Below are 18,326 nucleotides of genomic sequence, written 5' to 3'. Positions count from 1 at the left end.
GCAATTTCCAGAAGGAACACAACATTTTCTTTAATCACTTCTGTCATCTATCATGTAATATTCTTCTTACTGCTCAGAATACTATCTGTGTTAACTTTATTCAGATAAAGAGGAATACTATTAACACATGGAATATAATGCCATTAAAAAGAAATAAGATCTGTCTGTTTTCACTGTTGCGGGCTCTTTCATTTCCCAAAGAAATGGAACCTCTCTGGCTAGTATTATGTTTCTCTCTGCCCCCAAGACAAAGCTTCCTATGAAGCTCACTGACAAAACCTGCTAAAATTGTCAGTGTGACAGTCTTCGTTTAATCATCTTCTTATACACGCAAAACTCATTCTGGTTATGAAACAGATTTTTCCCAAAATGCTGGCTTTGTTGCAATGCTAATGGGGATTGTGACAGACTGAATAAACTGGCCACGCAGAAGGGGATGCTAATGTCTGTGGAAGGAAAGAGTTGATTAGAAGTAGATCCAGTTGAAAGCAATCATCACATAGGTTTGCTTCAGTCCATAAAACAGAGATTGATCTGACAATCAGATTGGAGAAGAGAACCTGATTTTTTAAAAATCTATTGACCCTCAATTTTAAAAACAATTTAGAAGGAAAACTGATTTTTTATAGCAAGCATGAAGTGCTTGTTAAAAAAAAACAACACTGTTGTGTTATACTAATCCGTGTTACTTTTGTTGTCTAACTATGGAATGGAAGTGGATAGCTTATAAATTAAGTTTTTTTTTTTCTGAAATGAAGCCACTACTAAGCTGTAATGTACTGCATCCATGTTACTTAAAAGAAGAAACCCCTTCTTGTTCCTTAATTTGACTTGTACGGAGACCAGTAAAGTTGTCTGGTGGTGAAGGAAACATATGGTATACAAATTCAGATATATTTTATTTTATTATGCAATAAGATTATGTGGTGCTTGAAATTAGGAAGTAAAAAGGACCTTTGGAGGGCACGTAGGCACCAGAAGAGCACCAGCCAGCAACTTTTTAAAGCTGCCTCACCATTTCCTGATATTACATGTAGTTTAGAATTGCAGACAAGCACAACATTCACACACACTCTTATTGTGCTTTAAAGCAGCCTTTCTCAACTTTTTTACCCTGGGGGAATCTTGAAATAATTTTCAGATCTCAGGGAACCTCTCCATAAAAGTTGTTATATCTACAGCTTATGGTATGTTAGTATGATCAGTAACTTGTAGATAGAATAATCCAATAATAATTGTCAGTGCTCTTTTGAATGGATAATGATATTTTTCTGTGGATCTGTTTATTTTGGCCAGCTTATTAGTCTACTCTTTTTGTTTGGTTCCTCCTCCTCCATAAAGCATGTTATAAAAACAGCAAAGCAACAGGCAATTGAGTTGTGGTGCATAAAAATTCCCACCACTACAAGTACTAGCACTGCATGGTGCATAAAGTTCAAAAAATGATATCTATTTTTTTTTTTTTAATCATGACTGACAAAGGCTGCTGTAAGGCATCTTTTTGTCTTCAACCACAAAACAGTGCACAGCCCGGTTATCATAAGGAATTCTTCTCAGGTGACAACACCTGGCTAACCTTACATCTCTACTGGTGCCAAGAAAAGTACATTGGGATGTCCACTGAGACTTTATAGTTTTGTCATAAAAGCAAGGCTGCAGATATGAGGAAGTGCCTTTAAAAGATATCCTTCTTAAAGTGCCTCAAAGCACATTTATGTAGAACTGGGTCCACTGTGTTTAAAGGGGGCTCATCCCTAATAGATCTGTCTAGACTTATAAGCTATCACACAATAATGTTATCTACAAGAGATCATTCCCTCTTCCGCCTCCTCCCTTGCCTTCCAAATGAAAATAAGGTAATGGCATTGTCAAGTATGCAGTTTACTTTTTATTTCATAGAAATAAATCAGAATCTGGATAACAATTATATGTACATTTTGGTTTGTAATCCATTTCTATCTTGATATCAAACTGAACACAATTTATTAGATTTTTACCTGATCAAAAATAATATGTTTCATTATGTAGAAGCAACTATAATAACTAATCCCCAATCAGTTCCATGATATTTAAAAGCTCTGATCCTCCTTTTATATATTATACAATACAAATAATGTCATTTCATTTCTCATTCAAATTGTTTACCTTGCTGAGAGATCTGCAGTATGTGTGTCAAAAACTGCATGGGAAAAATTACAACAATTCTGCTTTTCTTTTCATTGTTTAAAAGATTATAAAAAATGACAGTGGGGAAAATGAACAGTGAGATCTGAAGGAACTGGAAAATTAAAAGAATGTTTTAATCTAGAGTTATAATTGTATTATTTCAAATCCTTTTAAAATTTTGTCAGGGTAAAAGACTGGGGAAATTGTAGTAAGGTGAAGAACATGTGCCTTGCATTTTCTCTTGGTAATTCTTGTTTTATTTGGCAGGATGTTGTTGCTACACATCTGTCATTATGCATTTTCTGAAATCAGAACAATAATGGTGGAAGGAGGCAAAATAAAGCAATCTTTCCGTAGATGAATTAAAACCAGGTAGCTCACTGGAAGTAGCTTACTAAGTAGTCCTGTAATAAAGTTGTCACTTAATTGATTTGGACATACAATGTGAATGCAAGAGTCTTGAAAAAGAGTCTGCTTTTATTTATTTCTTACTTTAAATTAGCTATACAGGTGTAAACATTGCTCCTTCCTTCCTTCCTTCCTTCCTTCCTTCCTTCCTTCCTTCCTTCCTTCCTTCCTTCCTTCCTTCCTTCCTTCCTTCCTTCCTTCTGTATTTAAAAACAGTAAGTGAAATGAAGCAAAGAATCTGGTGGGTACCAAGGGAAATGTCCAGGGGTACACTGGCGTCATGGGCACAATGCTAATATACTCAGCCAATTATGTGTATTTTTCACCTCTCGCATAAGGGTTTAAGTGATGAGCTTTCTAAGATTTTGACCTATCCTTTAAGCCTAAAGTGGCAAGTATCATATTGGATCGATCAGATCAGAGAGATCATTGAAATGTGTTTGGAAGAGCTATGGAAACTTGGGAACAGGTTGAGAAGATGGGCATTTGTCCATGAAGTCACTAGGGCTTAGACCTGACTCAATGGCACTTAAAGAACTGTTTCTACTATTTACACATATATTAAGTAATGCAAATTGAATTCACTTCTGATTAGAGAAAGCTTTTATTCACCTGCAGAATGCTAATGCTTCATTGGACTCCACTGATTAAACAATCTGTTACTGAATAAATTCTGCTTAGCAACATAATTTGCACCATTTTTACATAAAAATCCCTCATGGATTTTCACAGATGATAATCACCATTTAATTTATTAGTCTTACCATTTCTGTATTGCCCAAAGTTGCTGAAGTTTCTACAGTAGCCATAATAGGAATGAAATGTAATCAAAATAAGCTGAATGTCATGAATAGATTTTTTTTTTCTTTTAAGAAAAAAAGTGGTCCAGCTGCTGTTCCAAATCCTTTCAAAGGCTTTGGAAACTTTGGTTGGATGTAATGCACTACATAAATATTTGTTTCAGAATTATGCTCCAGAGATGCCTTGGGCTTGGAGTCCTACCTCCTTTGTTTTGCCAGAGTTTCAGAAGCTCACTGAATAGAATTTAGCTTGCAATTGCACTTGCTGGTTGACCCTGATTTCTTATATCAAACCTTATACCAAAACCAAAGGCACATGCCAATATGATGTTTTTTTATGTATTTATTTTTTATTCCTTCATAAATATCTGCCTTCCCTTTAGAATAAAATGCAGAGAGTGTGCAGTTTGGGGCAAGTTACATCCTGTCAGCATTCCTTCTGCAGCTCTTGAGAGATGGGCTTAAACCCTTAGACCTTTTTCATGCTGGGGATTTCAGGTGCAAAATAGATGCTTTCAGCCTTGCAAATGCTTACAGTATCCATTACACCCCTTAAAACTCCTGAATTCTTCCTTCCCATTGCCTAGTAAGGCTCTTGAGCCAAAGGAAGTTGTACACCCTACTTAAGGGTTCAACGTCTCTGCACAGAGAAGCCTCCTATAATTTTATCCTTGCAAAAACAATCTGTAAGGTATGAATTAACAGACAATGATGGGCTCGGAGTCACATTACCAATTCTCTGATCAAGTAGGAACTTGAACCTGGGTTTTGCCAGTCGTGGTCTTAACCAGTATGGCATGTTGGCACTGACTGTATTATGCTTGAAGTAAACCAAGTCTTAACAATGACTTCATTGAATTTATGTCTGCTTGGCACTTGCTCATTAAAAGAACATCTGGGGAACTCAGTCCATCTTATTGTGAATGTCTTTGTGATTAATGTTCACGAAGATGATACAGCAAAGGCTGTCAAAAAGAGCATGCTTCACTCTAGATATCTTTAGCACATAAAAAAGCAGGATACAAAATAAATCTTATCCCAGATTTCTTTTCAATTCTAGTATACTTTGTGCTAACCCAAAACATGATATAAATGCAACTATAATTCAATGTGCAGAGTACTTAAAGTAGGAGGACTTGACAATAGATCAGCAATAACATTTAATGTTCTAGTCTACTTCTCCAGAGTACCTCCTCTGATGATAAAAATGGACAGAAATCATATGTGCAGCCCTAAACACACACACACACACACGTTATATTGGCAAGGATGATTTTCAGGAATACAAAATTATGGAGAAGTGTTGGTGTAAACTAGTTTTAGCTATATTTCCTTTTCTTTTTATCTCATGCCTTAATTTCTGTGACTATTTCTTACCCCTTTATTTTGTATAAACATTGCTACATGAAAAATGGAATTGTGCAACATAAGTACAGGGAGAGAGAAACCCAGAAAAGTATGGAGAGATACAAGCATCTCTACTTCTCCCAGCCAATCAGAAATGGTAAGAAACTGCCCTGTATGACTACATTCCTATGCATAACTATTTGGAAATAGTTTTGAGTATATAAGATTCTAAAGTAATTCACTAAACTTATTTTCACATCCAGAAAGTAAACAGCAGAAATCAACGGATGTTGATCAGGAAGGTGCTTCACATCACTTAACATTACTGAACCATTTAAACTGGTATTTCAATGCCAATTGGCAGCAGCTTGCCAGAATTTTCAGGGAATAATTTTTCTAATCCAATCTGGAGATGCTGGAAAATATTTCTTCATAGATCACTTAACTCTTCATCTAGCAAAGAAACCAGATAAGTAAACTACTGGCATTTTAATTTAATACCAGAGAGATTGTGATTTATGTATTCAATAAATATATATTGAATTTTAGTAGTTTCTGCAACTTGAAGCACATTTTTTTAAAAATTAAGAAAATGTGTTTTATATTTTCCAGATCCATTTCTGTAACTAGATCTGCAGAAAGAGGATATATGATGCCACCTTCAGTGAAAGAAGAACACTACATTATATTTCAGTTTATTATTTTCGCAGTAATTGAATACATTTTGGTTTGTTTAAATGTATATCCTATCCTTGCTACATGAGATTCAAGAGAAGGTATAGATGGAGTTCCACATCAGGGTCACCTAGAAGGAATCTCAGAAGTAAAGCAAGACCTTCATGTATCCATTTATTTGCTACAGCAGAATAACATGGCTATCTATTCTTTTAGAAATGCTTACAACAGAAACTCAGCCATATGAAGCAAGCATCTCATTCTTTCATAAACAAATGCCATCTTTCTGTCCAAATGAAAATGGCAACATAATTCCTAAGGATAGGAATCCACTACAATTTATTTAAAGCATGGATTATTATGAGAAATTGTGACAACTCCATTTCCTCCCTCCACCCAAACTTCTTGGACCATTTTATTAATAGTCTTCATAGTAAACAGAAAAAGATTTTAAAAAGCCAAAATGTCAGAGCTGGAATTTTGTATAAAACCACAAGAGCTTCTTCATACAACTGCTTACCTGGCAGACATTCTCCAAAACAAGGCAAGCAATTTATTATACACACTCTGCTTCTCTGAATAAAGACAAAAAACCTAGACTGTCTAAGCTACTGTACATTTGAACTGGTCACAATATATTTCATAGGAACCCCATTCTTGGCCCCACTAAGATATACTAGGTGGAACAACCCAATATGGTGAAGGAATTTCTTATACATATGCAGAACCAAATATGTATAAGCACGCCCGATATGCATTGAGGTACACTATACCAGGGTTCACAAATAATGCCAAAAATTACATTACATAACTTAAAAAGTAAATTACAAATGTACACAACAATATACTCCACAAAATTGAAATAATGTCAGTTTCAGCCCATACGTCCTTCCCTTGGGCTACTGTGGGAAGGGTGGCCAAATTCAGCCTCTTGGTACACTCTAAAATTGAGTTTGAAGTGTTCATCCTAGAATAAAGATGCAGTACGAAGCTTCTCAGGCTCCTTTTCTTTAGGGACCAATGCCAGCACCTGTCAGCTTACATTGGGGTGCTTATTACAGTGTATGTGTGTGTGTATAGCTCATATATACTCAGACGGACTGTCCCTTTACCATTTTTTAAAATCCTGCCTGCATTTCGTTTTTCATGTCTCTCTGATCACTGTTGATAAACATCCCCTCCCAGAAGTTTTTAAGCAACTAAAGTGGACTTCAGGCTAAAAGGCTTATACCATAACACATGCATTATTCTTTAAATCGCCTCCGATGCTGCTGTTGCATTGTGAGGGATGCTCTTTGTAATCATACATGAGCAGGCATTTATTTTTAAGTCATCTTCCATCCTGGCATTGACCAGAGCTGATTAACTTCAATGAAGTGTTTGCTCTTTATATACCTGCTCTTTATATAAACAAAAATGTAGTTTGTGTGTGTATACAGTACAAAGATGTATCTCCATAAATCTTAAAATAATGCACGCAATTCTTCTTCTAGAATGTCCACGCTCTGCCTTATGGACTGTGAATTTAGCCACTCTTAGGACAGATTCTTTGAACTGCGGGATCTGGACTGCAGGTAAAGCAGTTTCTGATGACTGACTCCAGGGCCACTGGATAGGTAAACTTGAGAAATATTACAGTACATCGATGCCGAGGTTTGGCTTCACCTCTCTCTTTTCCCCTTACTGAGAAGGATGACGCTACCAAGGAGCTTCCTGGGTATTTTTCTCAGTGTCACTGAGGCTACTGAACTCTCGTAAAGTCAAAGTGTTAATTCATAACAATCAGAGCGACTCAACAGCGGTACCAATTATCTAGACGTGTGGTGAATTCCCCTTCCCCATAGTTACTCAAAGGTTAGACGGCCGAATACAGCGTGAAGAAGGGATTGGATTTAATGACCTAAATGGCTCCTTACAATCGTCTTTGATTCTACGAACTCGGTGGAATTTACTCCCAAGTAAGCGTAGGCAGAATTGCAATCCTGCTTATTAGGATTTTTGAACAAAACTGTCCCAAACTGGTGCACGTTTTAAAAAGCTGAATTCAAAATAACATGTTGTATAATTTCTTGCTATACAGCAATTATAAAATGTTTTCTGGCTCTCGGGAGAAGGTCCGATCGGAAACCATCGAATGAATAATCATTGAGGTGTTTGGTAACGTTTCAGAAACACGTTAAGAACAACTTCCCAGAACAGTCAGAAGAGGAGCATATCTCGCTAAGCTCATTCATCCCTATTTTGTCCCAACGCCTTCGCCATCATCCTCCGGAAGTAAAAGCTGCCGCAATGGATTCTGGGAGTTGTAGTGTTCTTCCTGTAACCTGCCCTGTAGATCCCTAGCGCAACAGACTAGCGTGGGAACTACTGCTATCCGTAGGCCGGTGTTCTGCCGCTAAGATGGCGGCTCCCTTAGTGTTGGTGCTTTTGGTGGCCGTAACAGTTCGGGCCGCTTTATTCCGCTCCAGCCTGGCTGGACTCATCTCCGAGAGGGTGGAGGTGGCGTCTCCTTTAAATGCCTGGAAACGAGGTGAGGCCTACGGATGGGGACTGGGGGTAGGAGGTCCGCTAAGGGCATGTCCAGCAGCTCGACTCCTGGAAGAACTGAGTCTCGTCGTCTTTCGTGGGGCGTCGCGCTTTTTCCCCCGCGAGCCCTGGGGTGGTCGTGACCGAGCGGGCTTTTCGCTTGGGAATTATATATTGGCCAGCTTCTCCTTAGACTCAAGCCTGCGATCGCATGACGGGCTTCCACTTAGTCTCGAGAACACCTGGTTTTCTCGCCCCACAAACCGATGAACTCAATAGCCAGGCGGAGCTCACCCAGCCCGCTAGGTAGGAACACATCGAACAATAACTCCTTCAAACAAGTTCTTGTTTATCTACATCCTTCTTAAACTGCATCACTCTGAACTGCACACAGTTCTGGGCATTATCATCAAGAGCAAAGTAATATGACCGAGGGTGGACAGCACATAAGCTTCCTCACTAGCCATTTTCTAGCATTCTGTATATTCTGCTCATTAAGTCAAGGACGCTTTGGCTGCGTTGGCACGATGTGTTGTTGAGAGTTGGGTGGCATACAAGTTTAAATCATTATCATCATCAAGTTATTAACGGGGAGATAAAATGAAAATAAACTCCGTGTATGCTACATTAAACTCCCAGAGAAAGTTGTGTTTGGATTAATCAATCTACTAATCACATCTAATCTTGAGAGAAATATTTTACAGCATTATTATGGAACATAATTATATATACAGACAATATCAGGGTCCTCTTTATTGGAAGGAGGACTCAAAAAATAAGTCTTTAATCAGAACTTGCATTTATGTTATGTCATTTCATTGGAACATTCTCAATACTAAATACAGAAATCTAGGGTTTATCTCCATTCATATAGTACTTCCTTTTTTTATAGTATTTTTACTAAAGATTACAATTTACAACAATAAAAATTAATACAAACTAAAGAAAAAAGAAAAAATAGAAGGTGCAGAAAAGAAAAAATAGAAAAGAAAAATAGAAAAGAAAGAAAAAATAAGAATATAGTAAAGAAAAAGAAAAGAAATATATAAAGAAGTGACTTCCCCCTTCATCACAAGTATAAATAATTTTAGTAACTGATCACCTTCTCTTAAAATACAACAAATGATCTCTTCTTCCCATATCCCATCTCTTATCTATAAACAAATCCTTAAAGCCTCGTTTCATTCCTGATGTTAGCAAACATTCAAAGGTTACCAGAGATAAGAGTTAAAGATAATCCAGCAAAAGGGTTACCAGAGATAACAACATATCTATTTTAACCTTGATCAAATAAACCAAGTTTATATTCCTTCTAACAATCTTGATCTTTAGTCCCTTCAAATAATGTCCTAGAACTTGATTTCTTTTCATTTTTTCTTTGTCCCTTCTCACAAAATTCTTCAAAGCTTTAGCAAGCGTCTTTTGTAAATCCAATATAAGAATATTATCCAGCTCACTCTCTTGGTTTCTTATTTGTATATCCCTTTTAATTATTAAGACTCAGTCTTGTCAGGTAAAACTTGTTCCTCTTCCATAACATCTTTTAAACACAGTCTATCTATAGATGCAGACACTCTTAAAATTAACTTTTGGGTCCATTGTTCACAAATATCCTTCAGTATGTCCAATGTTAAAATATTTTGCTTCATTAGTATTTGTAAGTCAAATTTAAGTGCTCTTTAATTGTACTCTTTAGTTCCTTCTAGTTCTCTCTGGTGTCCAACGTTTAAAGTCTTATCTTATGTTTTGTTTTAAAGAATTGAAAACAAAAGCATTTTCCCATGGGAAGGATTTTTTATAATTAATTCCAAAATTTTATTTCAAATTTATCTGGACCCTTGGTCCATTTGTAACTTTCTAAAATCAAAGTTTTAATCACTCTTTCGCTGTTTATTCCCCACCCCCCAAATTTTAAGTCCTTAAACTTATATTTAAAACTTCTTTCACTAAGGATTGAAGGAAACTCACCTAGTGCTGTAGTGTTGCTCCAAGGGTTCCTAATAGCTGAAAAGTAGTTAACAAGCAATTTCCGAAAGTGATTAGAAAAGAAAGTATGCAAAGCCAGTGTCCTTTTAAAGGTGCTGACTGCAGTTTGAGCAAGATGGCTATTCCCTTGTCTCCCAGAGCTCTAAACCCGCTGGAGACCTCTGTCTTGTGGTCTTCTCACAAGGAGCAACTGTCTGAAGCACTTGTGGGTGATCTCAAGTCCTCTCCTTGTCCGGCGAGGAATTATGAAAAGCTGGTCTACTCACCGACTCTTCATTCTGCCACGGTTGTCAGTGTCTTCAGTTCACCATTTCTTCCCTGGAAGTCATTTATAAAGTACTTGTCTGTGATTTTTAATGCTTTCAACTGAGATAGGTACAAAATGAAATAAAATAGGCAAATAAAAAAGGGTATTGTATGACAACTGGTGTCTTCAGAAATTTTTGATTTTGGTGCAGTAAGTGGGAGAAGGTATAAGATTGATTTAAGTGATGTTTCTATTTGAAATACTGAGCTTGACAGTTTTCTATTTTTCAGTGGTTGAGGGACTAGCCTTACTTGATTTGGGTGTATCTCCATATTCTGGAGATGTCTTTCATGAAGTAAGTATACAGTTTTTGTTGTGAACTGCTTTGATATCTTTACTCCTCTATAAAATTCCTTTCATATTAAAGACTAGAGTATAATTCTTTTCCATGCAAGAACACAAAATGGTATGTGAAGGGATCTGTAGGGTTCAACACAATTATATTGCCTTCTCACTTGAGCTGCTATGTGTACATAAGTGGTCACACAAGCAACCAGAACATTCAGGAGAATGTTCATATATTTGTACACTTGTGCATTTTTCCACAATGGAAATAACTCAAACTTGCGATGTCAAGTTACTTGTTAAAGTCTATTCTTTCCTACTTTAGGAATGTTTTTATAAAATGAAAAGGTATAAAATATTAATTAAAATGAATAAATAGATAAACTTCCAGAGTGCAGATGGTGAGTCAAATGGAAAGTGATACAGGAAGTACAAATATATCTCATGTTCTTGGCATAAGGAAAAAAGAAATAGGTCTTTTTTTTTTTCAGGGACCGGCTTCCCAGTTGTATAATTCATGCGGTTTTTAAAAATACAAAATCCTGTCTATACAGTGTCAGCTCAATAACCAAAAGCTTCATAGATATTTGTCAGAGTGTTGCAGGAAACCTAAATGGTGGATTATTGTTATGCATAAAGGAAAACTGAAATTAACATGACATCTAAAGTGAAGTGTTATGTTTGCTCTCTAGTTCAGCTCCGTTTATCACAAAAACCCATTAGTAGAGCTATTAAAATATGAATATTGTACAAAAGTGAGATTTCCCCCTTATGTGACTGAAGTTATCAAAACTACAATGTAAGCAATATTTTTTTGCAAGCCCATGCACATAGTTTTTGTGTGCCATGGTACAAACTAAGCTCAATCCCCTAAATCTCAAACTCTGTGTTGTGAATATTGCCTTTTCCTGCTCCAGTACTTTTTCTACTACATCAGTCTTAAACCTGTACGGTGAATTACACCTGAATTAATGATTCTGGGTATTCTCTGAAAAAAAATATACAGAAGACACTATAGAGCTATCATTTCTACCAATTAATAAATAAATAAGCTTTTGTCTAAAGACAGGTTGCTTAAGATAATTAATTTTCTTTGTTTTTCTTCTTAGACGCCTCTTATAATATACCTCTTTCATTTCCTGATTGATTATGCTGAACTGGTATTTATGGTATGTGATGTTTTAATTTTCTTTTTTTTAAAAATTTTTTTTTTTATTTTTTACAACAAACACAAAACATACATAAACAAACAAGAACATAGAAAGGCATAAAAAAAACATCTTCCATTTTATACCGTGTGTCAACCAGTTACCAACTCGTTGGTGCCCCTTTCATAATCTTAAATTCTCATATCATCTATTCAAAATATACTTGTGTACTTATCAATTAACAATTATTAATCATTCATAGCTAGTCTATAGAATCATTTATTACAAGAAATTTTAACTTTCAATAGGATTAGTAGTACATTTTCATCTATCGATTATATGTGTATATACATAATAATTAATATCAAATTTCTATTGTAAAATTTCCTAATCCATTACATTACTATATTTTCTCATCCAATCATTAATAAAACAAATCCCGTGTCATATAAAATTACTTATCTTCTTACTCTAATTTCAAATCTCAATTTAACTCATCTCTGCACATTCCATAATTTTCAATAACTTCCTCCTGCATAGGTACTTTTTCATTCTTCCAATTCTTAAAAGTTACAGTTCTAACCACTATCAAAACATACTTAATTCTTCACTACATGTTTCAACAAAAATGTCTCTAGTTTAAAATCTATATGTTACTATATCCAACCATGTATGAATTTTAGTCTAATCTCTTAAAACATTTACAATCAAATACAATTTTTAACTATATATCTCAGTTTTATACTTTATTCCAGCGCTTGCATAATTTTAAGTTCACCCTTTTCATTCAATATCCCAAAACATCTAGCTGTTTATTCCTTTTTCTATATTATTGGATAAGAGAAAGCAATAATAAATGTCCTTTCAAACATTCTGTTTTTTGAAGCTTCTGTCAGTTCCATCATTGTTGTATTCCCCTCGTTTTTTCTTTAGGCATCTGGAGTAGTTTCTTTCAATATTGTTTTACTTCTTCTTTTTATGCATTCTCTTAGTACGATTTTCCATTATAATCTTGTATAATCTTTTTCTCACCCTCAGTACCAAGAACAAGTCTGTCCCTCTTCATTTATCAGTTGATTAACCCTTTTAATTCTCAGTTTATAAGCCTCAAAATAATTCTGTTTAATGTTTCTGATTTCTTGTGCTATTTCTTCCTTTTCCATTGATCCTGTTTTATGTTTAATTAAGTCCATTTTAGCTTTAATATCTTTTTTTTCTTTTTTTTGCGGGAATTTCTGCAGCTCTTCTTCTAGTTTTTTATAGTCATCCTCGATAGTTTAAAAATCTTTTTCTGCATTGTGTTTCTCGTATAGTCTATTATCTTGTATAAACCTTCATTGAGTCAAAGGATTCTTTATCTTTGTTCTTGCCAAAAGAAAGAAAAAAAAGCAAAAGAAAAAAAAAGAAGAGGAGGGAAAAGGCTAGGTCTCTTTAAAAATCCAACTGGGAGGGGAATAGAGAGCAAAGCAGAGCTTCTAGCAGAAAGAAGAGCTACTGCCACTAATCAAGGCTCTTGTGACTAACTCAAACTTTCCATCTTGATATTTTCAAAGTCGCTTTCAACTCCACTTTCTTGTTTATAGTTATTCGGATGGCACCTGTATAAACATGCACATCCCACTATCTTTTTAGAAAGCGCAGGGTCCTTGAGCATACGTCACAATGGAAGAAAAAAGGCACTATGTCGAGCCTCTAGATGGCAGTGCAACTTTCTTTCATTTACTTTCTCTTAACTCCACTTTCCCCATTTCAAAATCAAAAAATATAAATTTCTTATAACAATAGAGAAATCTTAGTAAAAAAAAAAGCTTAAGATAAAGAATTATTGAGTATTGAAAAGAAAAAGCCAATCCAGTTAAGAATATATATTTTTTTAAAAGAAAAACATCTTGCCAATTCCACTAAAAAGGGAAAGTTAAAAAGAAAAGATTTCCCCCCCCTTTTTTTTTTATAAGGCTCAATCTTGCCGCTTAATCCACTTTTCTTCACTTTTAAAGATCTCTTTAAGTTACTTAAGGTGTTCTCTAAAAATAGTTGAATAATAAAGGTCCATCTCACCCGGTTGACACCCCTCTCTTTCTTCTTCCTTTGGAGCTGTCCCGGCTTTCGCAGCCATTTTTGGCTGCCTCTCCTCCGCCGGCTTCAAGAGCTTCTCCCGGGATCAATCTGGGACTTGCGGCATCCCTGAGATCCGCAGGACGCGCCCTTTGCGATCGCCATCTCTACGGGACGGCTTAGGTCCATCGGGACCGTCCGGGGGGGGAGATATCGACTGCAATCCTGGGAGCCCAGGATCGCCCGCCGTATCGCCGCGACACCAGCTCTGCCCTCCTCAATGTTTTAATTTTCAACCATTGAATAATTGGCTCTCTTTTCAGAGCTTATTCCTTGATTTCTTGAGTATATGGAACACATTTTTCTAAACAACAGTGCAGCAGGGGAGATTGTGCAATATATTTTTTCAGGCATATAGCAGTACTGTGAAGGGTTATAGTGATTATAATGATTGTCTCTTTCAAACAAAACAGCTGCTGTTTAATTGGCAAATATTGCATGTGAGCTATTTCAGCAACATATTGTGCTCATTTAGTATGAAAATTATTCTCCTGTGACTTAAGATAAATATTTTTTAAAGACCTGAGTCTGGCTGCAAGTCTAAGCACAGTAAGTAAATATAATTCACTAAACTCATTAGGATCTCATTGAACTCACTAGGATTCTTGAATAAACATGTTTAGGATAACATTGATACTTTATGTGTAATTTTTTAACAAAATATTTAAAAATTGGTTGGCATTACATGTACAGCAACATCGTTCACCTTCATGCGCTCTGTGAGTACCTTTCCATACCGATGGAAGTTTTTGATAGGGCAGCCACATCTGGGCTGCAAAAATCTGGATGACAGCTAGTTGGCAACAGAGAGATACAGCCAGAGTTTTCTGTGTCTCTTTGCTGCCTTCTAGTGGTTGTCCAGATCTGTAGCTTTATACCTTTGCTCTCATCTAGGGCTTGACCAGATGTTTGCAGCCCAGATGTTTCACTCAGGACAAGCAGTTGTACTGCTGAATAATTATCCAAGGGATTGGAAATTGTTTAAGAAACTGTAGTATAATTTCTTGATAATTACTGCAGTTCTTCTTCCAAAAGTATTTTGGGTTAATACTTAATATCCTGGAGCACATTAGCTAAAGAAATGTCTTTGTCGATTCAAGTATGTAAGAAAAGTTCCACAGGTGTTTATATTGGAGCCAGGACATCTCACCTTTTATAGACATACAGTATTCACCCATTCATAACTAACTGAAATAGCAACCACTTAGCCACAGGGATATAAAAAATCCATTGCTCGTCAGTTGAAAATAAATCTACTACCAGCAATATATTCTGTGGCAAAGGTATTTTGAGGCCTAATAAAAATGAGTTAATTCCTTGCTGCCTTCTTGTGGAGCCCCTTACTATGAAGAGGTTGCTTCTACCCATGGCTGCTGTGCCCTAACCCACATAGCCGGGGGATTGTTTAACTATAGTATTTGTACACTGAACTGTTCAGATGGCCCTGATGTTAATTTAGAACATCACTTTTTTATCAATAAAAGTACGAGTGTGCCTTGTCACATTAAAAAAAAAAAATCACCTGTGTTTTGATATTCTTTTGATTTTTTTTTCCTTCAAGCTTACAGATATTTTGACGGCTATAGCCCTTTATTTAGCTGTTCAGGATTACAACAAAGTTTTGGTGAGTAGATAAATGCCAGTTTTTATTTATATTACTTTCATTGCATTTTCTGCATACTGTTACCTCCTTCCCAGCTTCTTTTCTAAATAATGTTTTCTTTTTCTGACATTTTACATATTGGTTATTTGGGCTGAGAATTCTGGGAGTTGTCAGAGCACATTTGGAGAGTATCCAGCTGGGGAAGGCTGGTCTAGTCAGACAGCTTAACTTGACTTGGAGCTGCTTTGCAGTGAACAGTATTCCATTCAAAATACTGTTTTGAATAATTTCCTGTGTCAGTTGTTGGCAGAGCTGCTTTTAATCCATAATGAACATCTAGCACTTCCAGTTTTAGACTGAACAGTAACTTTGAAGGGTATGTCCTTAATTCAAGAACAAGGGATAGACTAGGTTTTTTTTGCAGAGGAAAGCTAATTAAGTTGTCTTTAAGACTAATGAATTCTTACCAAAGCCTTTAAAATATAATTGCATATATTCTGCCAATCCCATAAGATCTGGCAGGGTTGGCATGCTCTGTGTCCCATCAATGCCATCTTGTGGAACCCTGGAGGCATGTCTCTTATATCGCTACTTCTGCCCTCTGGAAGAGCATTCCCCTCTTCACCTTCAGGAAAATGTTAAAATTTGGCTTTTTTGGCAAATTCTGGGCCTCGGCAATTTGTGAACCCATTTGAATGTCAGTCTTAATTTTTTCTATTGTTATTTAGGCATTGATCCTCTATTATTTTTATGACATTTTAAGATTTTATTGTACACTGCCCTGAGTCATTGCCAATTAAATAGTATTACAAATTAAATTACATAAATAATAACTAATGAATGAAAGATGAGCATAACCCATGGATGGTCATGAATATGCTTCTTAATAACAGCAGGCTCCTCCCCTTCCCTCTGCTGTATTGTTTGTCTATGACTTCCATTCTTAGCAACTGGAGAAACCAGCTTGTTTTAGGATAATTTTTTATGTTTAGCTGCAGACAGAAGTTTTAGACAGATGGTAGGAACACATTTTGCATAGTCACAAGCAGAGGACACAATAATACAGGTCAGTGACTATTTGAAATACATGTTAGGCAACATGTTGAAGACAGCTGGCATGATTAAGTTGTCCAGTTGTGGGTTGGATATGCTGCACCTTACTATACATTGCAACTTATCTTCATCTATAAACTCATTATATCTGCAAGGAAATCAGGGCATATGTAATGGTAATAGGTCAAGCTGAAAAAGTTTGGTGTAAATGTTGAATTTATAAACCTGGGTAACAATCCACAGAGATAAGTATTTCCTGTAGGCACCACCATAAATATGGGTAGAGTTGCTAAACAAATACATTATTTTGTACTTACATATTTTTTTTCTCTCTATTCAGTTTAAAAAGCAAAAACTGCTAATAGAACTGGATAAATATGCACCTGATGCAACTGAGCTTATCCAGACTCCTATGGAAATGTACTATATTCCTCTCAAAGTAGCACTGTTGTAAGTATTGCTTTTCAGTAGATGTAAAGCTTCTAATACTTGGATTGTTAATTATTGCTTCAGGCTACAGTCAGGTTAACACTGTAGTGCTTGTCTGTGTCCTCCTTCCATAGAAAACAGTTTGAGGACTAGTGGAACAGCATGAAGTTATGGCTTGGGGGCCTTAGTGTGCAAATGGAAATGCCTTTGCAAGAAATTGTTTGGCTCCTGCTCATTGCTTCCTATCATATTCTAGATGCTTTACAATTATAAACAAAACATCCATACCACATTATAATCTAGAAAGATATGAGAAGAAAAATGAAACTCTTTGAAACATTTTTTTTTTTACTGATTATGTACCATCAAGTCATTTTTGACTCCTAGCAATGACATACATAGATTTTCTCCATGATGATCTATCCCTAACCTATCCCTGGTCTTTCAGTTCTTCTAACCCATTGCCACTGTAACTGAGTCCATCCACCTTGCTGCTGGTCGTCATCTTCTTCTCTTTCTTTTTTAGAAATAGGTTGAGGTAATATATCATCACAATTAATGTACAGAGAAGATATATTAATGTATGTCCAGATGTGTTGATGGTAATTGACATTTTAAATAAAACAGTAATTCCAAAATAAAATAAGAAATACTTGTTACCTCTATATTTCAATTCAGTCAGTGGTGAAAGGTCAGTTTTATTTCTATCCTCTAACTGGACTGAATTGATACTAAGCTGGCAATGCAGCAGGGAGTGAAGGAATCTTGATGCTTGAAACAAGATATCTCACTTTACACACCTAACCAGCAAGAGCTTGAAATTTCATTTTGGAATTATGCCAGTTTGATTTATTTTATGAGCTCTTAATCAGAATTCAGCTTAGTTTAACCAGGTGAGCTAAATTCAGAGAACTTTCTTGTTTCTACCCTAACTAATGAGCAAAATGCTCATTAATGCTAATTGGAACATTCTTTTAAAGGAAATACTATGTAATGCCTGCACACAGACAATCTTCCAAGATCTTAAGTATTTTTTTCTTACATTATAGTTTGCTGCTATGTTCAAGTTGTCAAGCTATCTATGATTTGGTTAAGAAGATAAAGTGCAGGAGAGATTGGAAACTAGTTGATTTATCTTCCTTATAAAGAAAGCTTAGGAGCATTTACTTTATTTTTGAAGATAATGTGCCTCTTATTTTGCATTTTGAGAAGTCTATGACTTTGAGTGATTGAGGGGTACTAGTCAGCTCCGGATTTGAGATTTGTTTAAATTGGATCTGTACCCCAAATAAGACAGCTAGTTTGGTGTAATGGTTAAGGCATCAGGCTTGAAACTGGGAGACCATGAGTTCTAGTCCCACCTTAGGCACAAAGCCAGCTGGGTGCCCTTGGGCCATTCAACCACCCTCAGCCCTAGGAAGCAGGCAATGGCAAACCACTTCTGAAATCTTGCCAAGGAAACTGCAAGGACTTGTCCA

The 18,326-nt window shown here is 36.0% G+C and overlaps 1 protein-coding gene across 2 annotated transcripts in view; it reads left to right on the top strand.

The window, feature by feature from the left end:
- The first annotated feature begins 7,715 nt into the window (after positions 1 to 7,715).
- The window catches only part of PIGU (phosphatidylinositol glycan anchor biosynthesis class U), a 28,829-nt gene continuing 18,218 nt past the window's right edge, over positions 7,716 to 18,326 (top strand). The window contains exons 1-5 of one of the 2 annotated variants that reach the window (XM_088154388.1): positions 7,716 to 7,926; positions 10,446 to 10,510; positions 11,610 to 11,669; positions 15,325 to 15,387; positions 16,760 to 16,869. In XM_088154388.1, the coding sequence (XP_088010514.1) occupies positions 7,797 to 7,926; positions 10,446 to 10,510; positions 11,610 to 11,669; positions 15,325 to 15,387; positions 16,760 to 16,869 (428 nt within the window). In that variant the 5' untranslated portion in view covers positions 7,716 to 7,796. The remainder of the gene's footprint in view (positions 7,927 to 10,445; positions 10,511 to 11,609; positions 11,670 to 15,324; positions 15,388 to 16,759; positions 16,870 to 18,326) is intronic. The other variant, XM_088154389.1, reaches the window with a different exon arrangement.

The sequence above is a fragment of the Python bivittatus genome, unplaced genomic scaffold (genome assembly GCF_059951505.1).
Source record: "Python bivittatus isolate LINGU-HERP-01145 unplaced genomic scaffold, Pbiv_v1 ctg000700_np1212, whole genome shotgun sequence".
NCBI lineage: Eukaryota > Metazoa > Chordata > Lepidosauria > Squamata > Pythonidae > Python > Python bivittatus.
Note: the sequence above shows the minus strand (reverse complement) of the source record. Positions and strands in the feature narration are given on the sequence as shown.